The sequence below is a fragment of the Pavona decussata genome, unplaced genomic scaffold (genome assembly GCF_977016875.1).
Source record: "Pavona decussata unplaced genomic scaffold, jaPavDecu1.1 SCAFFOLD_303, whole genome shotgun sequence".
NCBI classification, from domain to species: Eukaryota; Metazoa; Cnidaria; class Anthozoa; order Scleractinia; family Agariciidae; genus Pavona; species Pavona decussata.
The window spans coordinates 471,735-482,500 of record NW_028145699.1 but is presented as its reverse complement, the minus strand read 5'-3'; the positions used below and the strand labels follow the sequence as shown (position 1 = coordinate 482,500).

Genomic DNA, 10,766 nt, shown 5'->3' with positions numbered 1-10,766 from the left:
TGATATTTTAGTAACTTCTCCCCAGCACTTTTATAAGAAAAGCATGGGGACAACATGGGGGAATTGGTTTTTCGAAATCTTGGGTTTAAAGGATTAAGCCAAAATTTAGATTAGTTACGTGCGACAAAATCATTCAGATCGCACTGTGCGGACCCGTAACTGTTTGTAGCAGGGTCGTAAGGCATTGTCGTACGCCTTCCTCGCGTCAATTCTCACAACCCTCGCACGGGTTTACGTCCAAAATTCTAGACTAGAAATACATAAACGTCCTTTTTCGCGATTTGGCGTAAGACTGTGGAATGAGATACCACTCCAATTAAGAGATTTACTTAAGAAAGAATTCAAAGGAGAAATTCGCCGGCTTCTCTTCAATATTTTGGTAAATGAAAATGACTATATTGAAACGCCTATTATAGTACAGAAAATAGGTCTCGCCAATTAGTTACAACTCGTTAATTTTTGTTTTTCGTTACTCGTGTTTTTCGTGTTACGCGTGATTTCTTTACCCCCACCCCCCCCCCCCCCAAAAAAAAAATTCTATTAGTTCTGTCTTTGATTGTAATAACTGTAATAATATTAATTATATTTTATCCTTAAACAGTTGTAAGTCTGGCCCGCCTAGATTAGCTCTCGCTACCTGCGGGCCAGTCTCTCTTTTTTGCTAAATTTTTGAATTTTGAATAAACCTGAACTTGAACTTGAACGGTAACTTTCTCAGTAGTTTTGCAATGAAAGTGCGCGCGGGGCCTCACGAGTCATATGATAATTCTCCTTACGACATCACTTCTTGATAAAACATACAGTCCACGAGAATAAACGAATCGATCACCAGCGGTGAGTTCGAAATGTCATGATGTTTGTATGAACGGCACGCCTATTAATTAGAAGTGCTCACAATTCTTCGCGTAGAAAACACGCGAGTTGACGTAAAAGGCAGCATTAACACAGCATCTTAGTTTTTCTGATAATTGAATCTTCTGTTGACAGAATCTCGTCCTGTGGTAGCGACTCCACGCCCCGCAAACACAGAAAGAGACGGAGCACCGAGAAGATCACTTAACCTCGAAGACTACAAGAAACGAAGAGGGCTGATTTGAACATGCTGAACTGCGCGCAAAATTTGCGGCAGCCGCGGGCCTGATTTAGGTTACGAACTCGCGGCAATTGGCAGATACTCGAGTTGAGAAATTTCGCTGGAAGCTGTCTGAGTGTTAATCGAGGTTGTCAATTATACAACGGGCAAGCTGAAAATGTTGAACTTGTGAATGTCGACTCTTTCTCGATATATCGACAACTACTGTTTAACATTCTATGAATGTTTCATAGATTACTGAACAAAAAAAACCCCTACTTTTTGTTGTATTTCATTTCGTTGTTGATCTATCGAGGAGCTGCCTAAATTTCTTACGGTTTGACTGGGCGGGTGAATGAATGAAGCTAATAAACTGGATTGGCTGTGGAGAGCAACAGAGCAACGCAACTGCTATGAATGAAATATGTTTGAAAGTGGCCAACTTTAAAGGTTCTTATGCAGACTAAACTGTTAACTATTTACGCAGCCTACAAAACAGTGCGACTGCAAAGGACCATCTGGTAACTTTCATTTGATGTTCACACTTTAGGATTTTATCGACCCTCTTGAGTCAATTTCGTCAGGGTATTTGCATCTTAGCTCTTTAGTTTTAAAATGTTTTAAGAAAAGATGTACGTTCAAGTTGGGAATTTGTCGCATGATATGTAGTCATAATGATGCGTCCTTTTTAAAACTTCCACAGGAAAGGGAAATTGTTTTCAGTAGTCTACTTACGCAACAGGACGGCTGAAGTAGGAGGGCGGCAAATTCTTGTTACCAGGGAGCTTAAGCACAGACGTTAGTGAGACACGGACGGTAACCGGAAGTCGATTTTTTTCCTTTTTGGAGCGTTTTGACGCCATCACGTTTGTAACTGTAACGCGAAGCCACAGACGTCCAACAAGAGCTTTTCCCGTCCGTAATGAGGAGCAAAAACGCACCAAAAAAAATATTCGACTTCCGGTTGCCGTCCGTGGCTCACGAACGTCTGTGAGTAAGCTCCCTATTTTTGTTGATTTAGCTTCGCCTAATTAAAATACAGATACAGATCTATATGCATGAATACGTAAAAAAAAATGGATCCCACGTTAATTTTCATGCCGTAAACGATCAGAGAACGACAGCCTATGTCGAAATGCGTTCATAATCAGAAGCCATCATGATGATATTTTGCCGCCCTCTTTCCTCGCCTGACAAGTTGTGATAGTTGGCTTGTAATTGTTTAGTTGTCGGCTATTTGAAAAAAAGTCGTTTGCGAAATACGTTGCCCTTTTCAAAGCTAAAACTTCTTTTGTCATCGAGAGCAAACGCGGCAATTTTGTGATTGTGGGCCGTCAACAGGCACTTGTTACATGTACCAATGAAGCATCGATCACATTTACCTGTCGAAAACAATTTTTCGTCTCTGTGGGCGTTTGGCGGAGAGAATTTTATTCAGACCTGAGAAGTATAGTTTCGTTTTTTTCTAGTTATGAAACTGTATCAGCATTGTAACTCCGCCCTTGAATGTCACTTGAAATAAGCTTGTAAATAGCAGTTAATCTTGTATGGTTAGGTTCCTTTACGCGGAGTGAAGTGTGTCTTTCTCAGTTGTATTATAACAGTTTGTAGAAAATTGTGTGTATGATTCTATCTTACTTCCGTTTAATGTTTCTTAAGCGAAGCCGATAATAAATGGAAAATGCCTTGATCATTTTCTAGCATCCTTGTAACGTAATAATGACTTCTTCTCTTTCTACAAATAAAAAGTTTGTACATTTGCGTGAAAACACGTACAAGATTAAGTTTACGTTGTATAAATTTCGGCAAAAGTCGCAAAGGTTGGTGTTCAAGCACGGACCTTAGACATGTTCCCCCAGTCCTCTCCTCCCTCCTTTTTTTAATTATTTTTTATTGATTGTTAAATATTCAAGAATACAATTTTAACTATAACAAAGGGAAAAAAAGACGTAATACTAGTTGATAAAATAAAGCTAAAACAGGAACAGCAACAAATAACAATACGAAGTCAATTACAAGAAAAAACACACAATTCACTCACACAAAACCTTTAACTGTTTAAGCACCTTTCATGCAGTGTCGTCTTGTATTATTATTGAAAAATACGAATTCATTTCTCCCACTTCTTAAAGGACCGTAGTCAGCCTCCGCCATTTTCGATGCCATCGAAATTATTGATATTGCATGGTGAATTGAATTCTTATTGCTTTACTCTAAGTTGTGTTCCTGAAAGTATGCTTCATTATCTTGAGTAGTTTCACAGTGATTTCGTTCATTTCGACATGCTCCGAATAAAATAAAATAGCCAAACTCTCGTATATAAACAAAAACAAAGATGCTGCAAAAGTTTATCATTCTCCCTTGCAATAAAAAGCTCGATGTTGTACTTCGTCCGTTTTGAATATATGTTGAATTGGCATCAAACCAACAAACTGTTGTGTTATTTGTGCCACCTGTTCACACGGCACCTGTTGGTTTACGGCTTCTAAAACTGGTACAGTAAATTAAAGTGGAAGTTGATGTTAAATTTACATGCCAAATACTTCGACCTGCAAACGAATTAAAATATTTGCCACAGATACTCACGCAGTACAAGCATGCCTTCAAATAATTGTCATGTAGGAGATATCCAAACCGACCTCAACAGAGTGAAACAAGACGAAACGTATCTGTTCGTGGATAGGAACTTCCAAGAGTCTATTATCGAGTATTTTCAGTTCCTGCGCCGTGAGGGAATCCTCTGCGACGTGACGCTTCGGATCGGCGCTCACAAGTTTTCGTGCCATCGAAACATCCTCGGCGTGGCAAGTCCTTATTTTCGCTCTCTGTTCATAGACAGTGAAAGTGGAAGGTTCATTAAAAACGTGGACCTACCACAAGACATCGATCGCTCGACAATGGAAGCTCTCTTGGGTTACATGTATGGAGGGAGAATTTTCATGAACAGTCGTAATGCTGTCGAAATTTTTAAGGGCGCAATTTTCTTCAAACTTCAAAGTTTGCTTGAGGAGTGTTCTTACTTGTTGGTGAAATTCTTGACGCCTGAGAATTGCCTTAGAGTACGGGAAGTTTCTTTAGTTCATGGACAGGAACGACTGCACCAGCGATGCCAGAGATTTTTTTGTGACAATTTTGTGAAAGTTGCAAACTCTGCGCAGTTTTTGGAGCTGGGAAAGGATGAGTTGGAGAGGGTGTTATCAAACAATGATATTTACGTCACGAGCGAGCAACAGGTAGATGTGGGGAACAGTACAGGATATTAATTAATTGCCATGTTGTGAGGGGGAGGGGGTGGGGTGGGGAGGGGGATTTCAGTGCTTCCGACTGTATGTTTAACCCTTTTATTCCTTAATATCAAAAACCAAATTCTCCTATCTTGTCCCCATACTTTTCCATACTGCTCGTGTAAACGTAGCTTTCAACTGCTGGAAAGTGTCATATTACTCTCAATCTTGTTTGTTTTTTAACCTGCCAAACTCTGGGTCGTATTTTTCGACTATTGGCAAAAAAAAACTAAATTTAGTTGACTAAACGACACTGCAATATGCTAAGCTGGGCTAAGCTTGACTGAGCTAAACTAAACTAAATTGAACTAAACTAGATTAGACTAAACTAAACTAAGTTAGATTAGACTAGCCTAGACTAAGCTCAACTAAACTGAGCAAACTAAACTAGACTAAAGTAGAGTAGACTAGACTAAACCGAACTAAACTGAGCTAAAACTAAACTAGACTAAACTGAGCTAAACTAAGCTTAGACTAGATTAGACTAAATCAAATTAAACTAGACTAGACTAGGCTAAACTGAATTAGACGAGACTAAACTGGACTAAACTAAACTAAACTGGAATAGACTAGACCAGACTAGACTAGACCAGTCTAAACTAGACTAGACTAGACTAGAGTAGACTGGACTAAACTGGACTAAACTAGACTAAACTAGACTAGAATAGACTAAACTAGACTAGACTAGACTAGACTAGACTAAACTAGACTAGACTAGACTAGACTAGACTAAACTAGCCTAGCCTAGCCTAAACTAAACTAAACCGGCTATACTAGACTAAATGAAACGAAACGGAAAGGAACGGAATAGGACGGAACTGAACTGAACTATACTGAGCTGGGCTAGAGCTGAGCTGAATTGAACTGAATCAAACTTGAACAAACTTGCCAGAGACACGAAGACGATGTTCACGAAACAGTATTGATAATGACCCTTTGTAGGTATTCGACAGCCTGGTAAGATGGACAGAATATGATCGAAAAGAGCGGGGCATCCACTTTGCAAAATTACTCCAACACGTTCGGCTTCCTTTACTACCCACAAACACCCTCATTGACCACGTGGAGCGAGAGGAGCTGGTACAGCGGTCCCCGACCGCTAAGGAAATGGTTATGGAAGCCATGAGGTTTAACACGGCTGAGGAGGACCAGAAAAAGTCTATGCGCAGCCCCAGAACGATACCCAGGATTTGTTCGACTCTCGTGGACGTGATTTTGTTTGTTGGAGGCAAAGGACGGAGCCCCGAAGAAGTGCGTGTCACGTTCTGTTACGAGCCTGGCGACGATCAGTGGTATACTTTAGCTCCTTTGCGGTAAGTTTTAATATTTCTCTATAGTGGACAGAGCACGACATATGAAACACGTAGGGGTAAGATAACATCTTACGTTTACTAGCTATCATCATCATCATCATCATCATCATCATCATCTTAAAACGGGGTGCTTTCATCATAGTAAGTGGTTTTATGTTCACATTCAGTGTGGATCCTGCTTTTAATTCGAAGTTTGCACGGATAGGTCGTTTGTTCACTCTGTACTTGCTTTCCGGACTGCAGAACATAAAGGGAAAAATTTATTGCGGATCTAAACTGTACCTGTGCAATTCAAATTTCCGGACGTTTTGAGCAAGTGCAATTGAAATATATCTTAAATGAATGCGTCAGTTCGAATTTCGTGAAGGTTCCAAACAGCATCGTTACAGTCTGGACGAGTGAAAGTTTTTACCCTTGTTACGTTGTCAATTGTCATGCTTTCTTGGGACAACTATTTAGCCTTAACTCGAAGTTGTTGTTCCCAGAAAACGGCCTTTTTGAAACTACCAAGCCTTAAATTTTACTCGCAAAAGAGCAAAACGTAGGCTCAGGTAGGCGTTTCGTAACCATTTTTCTTTATTGTTTTGCGCTCTTTCCTCTAACGAACTTTCAAATTTACCGCGGGGGTACGCAAAAAGGTGCCGGATGTGGGTGATGCTGGGTCGAACTTAGGCCTGTTCCAAACGCCGCGCTACTGCCGTGCCGCACTAAATTCAGGAATTAATTCCACTTAATCACGGCAGTAGCACGACGTTTGAAACCATTTAGTTCGCCAGGCTGAATTAAGTTCGACACGACTATTTCGCACGGCAGTAGCACGGCAGGAGCACGACTTGGTTTCAAACGGCGTGCTATTGCCGTGCAGAACTAAATTCATAAATTATTTTAATGTATATTGGTTTAATTCGCGCGTTCTACGCATTTGAATATTTTAGAATTTGGCGCGACTGAATTAAAGTTGGAAACCACTGCCGTGCTACTGTCGTGTCACTGCCGGGTCAAATTGATTTAAGTTGGCATGGGCACGGCAGTAGCACGACGTTTGGAACAGGCCTTAGGAGAAAATATGTACTGCGTCTGGTTATGTGTCTCTTAGCTCGTTTAGTATAAAGACGGTCTGGACTACTGCAACTTTGGAAATGAGTCGTTATTACAAAAAAAACTGCCGGGTAGGTGGATGTTGGAAACAACCAAAGTGTGTTAAGAAGGAATCCCATATTTGTATGAAAAAATACTGTGCCATTTTGCGATCACTGGGAAGTTTAGAAATAGTGACATGCCTTCACATGGTAAATTCTATAGTGGAGTAGCGCTAGCCTTTCATGTGAGAAATATTTCTGCATAAAATGATCGTTTTTGCAAGATCTTTAAGCGATTGGCCAAAAATTGTAAAATGTTAAAACCTCAAAACGTATTCCATGCGGTAGACATTATTTCTGTTTTGTAGAGCGCCGCTGTATGATCATTCAATCGCCGTAGTGGAAGGATCTGTGTACGCATGTGCTGGTTCAACGGAAGGCAAGGCCTCCCTGCTGCTTCATGATAACGTGCAGTGCTACAATCCACACCTAAATCATTGGGACCTCGTGGCTCCTCTGCAGGAAGCAAGGGGCAAAGGTGCTTCTATGGAACACGAAGGCCTGCTGTATGTCTCTGGTAAGCTGGAACGATGGTCACAAATTTGGGGATATGAAAAATTTAACTCGTTCTATCCGCCCAAGAGAAACTAAGGGGACAGAGAGGGAGACTACGGGTAGCGTTACCTTGGATATGCGAATTTTACTTTATTTATTTTTAGACATCGTCTAAACGGAAGTTGGTTCCCCAAGACGTCCGCAAACAGTCAGTTTGACACAACAGGAAGTTATCGGAGAGTGCCAACGTCGCATTGTGTTATGGCGGTTGTTGAATATCCAGTATGGCTTTTCTAAGTGGCATTTACAGCCATCTAGATACGTTTGCGGAGGTCTCGTGAAACAGACTTCCGTTTTAACGACGCCTAAAAATAACTAAGGTGAAATTCAGGAGGGATTCTGGGGATCTCCCTATCTGTCCCCTTCTTTTCTCTTGATGCGCCCCATGTAGGCTTACTCTAGTTAAAAGAGGTTAATTTCACTCGTCAATCCTTACTGTTTATTCACACAGTACGATAGCTAAGACCTTTAACGAACGGGTATCAAACTTATATTTGTTAAAGCAAAGGAACACATGAAGTTTTATGATCAGGAAAAATTTCATCCTGTTTTAGGCGGTCAAACTGAAAATATTGTGGATCATTCATAACCCAGGCCTTAAATTACTTGGGAATTGAAGTACAGCTTCTGCGTTAATCTTGGATTAGCTTATTGCGCTATAGTTTTTCTACATTGCGGACAAAATTTTCCGCGCACCGTTAAGTCATCCAGCAGTTAAATTCGTCTGTGACACAGAGTGCATTTTTTTTTCAACACGGAGATGGTTTCCTATCCTCTTCTTCCCATACAGGTGGTATGCTAAATGGTTCCCATAGCAACTCATTTGAAGTGTACAACCCAATCAACGACAAATGGAAGTTTCTCTCGCCTCCCTCTGTATCGCGAACTCGTCACACCATGGTTGCCACGGAAACACACATTTACGTAATTGGAGGCGAAGGCCAAGGAATGGAGCCCGAGATCAGCATGGAGAGATACGATCCAGCGGTTAATCTCTGGAGTTTTGTGCTGCCAATGAATTGTGGAAAGGAGGGCGCATGTGCGGTGGAGCTGGAGGGAAAAATTTATGTAATGGGAGGAAATAATGGGTATAATACGCTTCGACAATGTGAGATTTATGACGTAGAAACGCACCAGTGGAACTTGGCAAAAGGTAAAATTGATAGAGATAGTGTATTATTCTGGCCAATCAGAAGGAATTTGTTGTTTCATCGGCCAGTCGATCGAAGGCAACACAGACTAAAATATAACACGAATCGTTACCTGAACTCATCAGCCACCACACAGCTCTTAGAATGGCTTACAGGAGTGGCTGTAAAAACATTGACGGAGCAATAAACAAACAACAGCGTACTGCGTAAAACACACATCCAACAAAATTAGAGATTCTAAAGAATAGCGTGTTATCTTAGGGCCGAAATCATGTGACTTGTTTAAGTCTCTCGTTCTTGTTATTTGTTTTTCTTACCCCTTTTTGCTTGGAGCTCTGATTGATTTGTTTGCTTTTAATTTTAGTATAAATTCCTTCTTTTCTCATTATAGTATACTGAAGTTTCATTGTTAGTATCCCCAATTAGCCTACTAAGAATAAATACATAAACATCGCCATCATCATCGTCATCATCATCATCATCATCATCATCATCATCATAATCACCATTATGAGGCCCTTCATCCATGTTCTTCCACTCTCCCAGTATTCTGTACACATTTCGTCCTACCTAACCTTTTTATCATTTCTTTTATTTTAGACATGAACGAGTTCCGCCAGGATGCCCAGGCCGTTGTTCTCAACAAGAAAATCTACGTCATCGGTGGCCGAGATTACAAAGGAGAGAGAGTGCTGGATTCCATAGAATCCTTTGACATATCACAGGGGCAATGGAACCGAGTGACGTCAGTCCCAGTAGCCAGAGAAGGGTACCGATGTGTCACGTGTAGAGTTAATAGCAATCACCTCACTCCATTGAAGCTCAAATAACTTATTTCTGTTCTGTTCCTGGAGCTTTTAGCCAGTCAGTTAGTCAGTCATTCAGTCAGTCAGACAGTCATAATGTCAGTCAGACGGTCAGTCAGCCAGCCAGCCAGTCAGTCAGTAAGTTAGTCATAATTCAGTCTTCCAGCCAGTCTGTGAGACAGTTATTCAGTCAGCAAGCCGGGCAGTCAGTCAGCCATCCGGTGCAGCCACTGTCAGTTAGTCAGTTAGTCAGTCAATCAGTCATCCAGTAAATTCGTGGTTCATCAAGATTTCCAAATCCCAATTCCATTCAGAATCCGAGTGCAACAGGTTTTCTAGGCACTAGACTCCTACAATACGGTCCGTGCCTCTCAAATTTAAATCGACCAATTACAGGTCAACACCGAGTCAAAACTAAATTTTCATACGTCATCGACCTCTTCACTTTGTAATTGGTTGTGCCGAACAAGAGCAATCACATGAGGTCTACGTTGGAGACGCAAGCAAATGTGTAGCACGGCGCGAAATTGGTATTACTTTCATTTAGTCGTCAACGAAGTGTTACTTTTTGGTAGAGGCATTTGATGACGTACGGAAACCAATTTTGACCCCCGCTCGTGTTGCAGGATATTGAAGGCTACCAAGGGCTCCCTTCCGTAAAAACAAAGCCATTTTACATATTTTTGCGTGTATTTATACGCAGAATAAATCATATTTGCTCAACCACTCTAGCTCCGAATTTAGCAACCGTTCAAGCCTGTATTACGCTTAAATTAGACCTAGATTAAGTAGATATTATAGCACCATAAGGCAACGGTTAATTTCATCGTTCAATTGAAAGACAGCCGCATTCATCCCTCGCCGCCATAAGTGGTTTTTGGGGATTAGTTTACTTCAGGACATTTGACGGCCACGAGAATTAAGGCTGGTTTACACGTACGACGTAAGAATAACCATAAGTGCAAGTATAAGCACAAGAAATCAACGTGTAAACGGGGCTACGCAAATATAAGCGCAAGCATAAACGCAAGCACAAGAAAAGGAAATCGTTCCTTTTTGTTGTGCTTACGCATATGTTTGCATCGTTATGTCGCCCGTGTAAACCGGGATAACGCAAGCGTAAGCACAATGAAAGAACAAGCAACAACAACTTGGCCTCGTTGCTGAATACCTCCTCGGCGTCCGCCGTCTTGGATTTAAAATTTTGGCGCCAAAAGTTTAACTCACTGCGCTTGCGTATGTCACCTTGTGCTTGTGCTTATCGCATGTGTAAGCCAGTCTTTATACCTCACAGAATTGTGACTTTGCTTTAGTTGTAATCACGTAGCTCTGTGATGAGCATGAATGAGATCTACGAAAAATAACGGTAACTGCAATAACACAAAAAACTGTATTAAATTTCTCTGTGCCTTAGTTTTGCCTGAATCAACTTCCAGTATTTTTGTA

General features: G+C 41.0%; 2 protein-coding genes across 2 annotated transcripts in view; both read left to right on the top strand.

Annotated features, from left to right (window-relative positions):
* LOC146454291 (RNA polymerase-associated protein RTF1 homolog) overlaps positions 1-2,762 on the top strand; it is a 24,138-nt gene extending 21,376 nt beyond the window's left edge. Inside the window, exon 17 of the mRNA XM_085095605.1 lies at positions 988-2,762. Coding sequence (XP_084951731.1) covers positions 988-1,097 — 110 coding nt within the window. The 3' untranslated portion in view covers positions 1,098-2,762. The remainder of the gene's footprint in view (positions 1-987) is intronic.
* Positions 2,763-2,977: 215 nt separating this feature from the next.
* Positions 2,978-10,719, top strand: LOC146454290 (kelch-like protein 28). The gene is made up of 5 exons (XM_085095606.1): positions 2,978-4,305; positions 5,299-5,669; positions 7,117-7,325; positions 8,154-8,516; positions 9,115-10,719. The coding sequence occupies exons 1-5, from the start codon at positions 3,670-3,672 to the stop codon at positions 9,342-9,344; spliced, it is 1,809 nt and encodes a 602-aa protein (XP_084951732.1). The 5' UTR covers positions 2,978-3,669; the 3' UTR covers positions 9,345-10,719.
* The last annotated feature ends 47 nt before the right edge of the window (positions 10,720-10,766 follow it).

What these genes read in the sequence shown, in the direction of transcription:
- LOC146454290 (XM_085095606.1), top strand. Translation starts at nt 3,670, where the DNA reads ATGCCTTCAAATAATTGTCATGTAGGAGATATCCAAACCGACCTCAAC. An exon ending in ACGTCACGAGCGAGCAACAG is followed by an intron (nt 4,306 to 5,298) that starts GTAGATGTGGGG and finishes GACCCTTTGTAG; the next exon opens with GTATTCGACAGCCTGGTAAG. An exon ending in CCAGTGGAACTTGGCAAAAG is followed by an intron (nt 8,517 to 9,114) that starts GTAAAATTGATA and finishes CTTTTATTTTAG; the next exon opens with ACATGAACGAGTTCCGCCAG.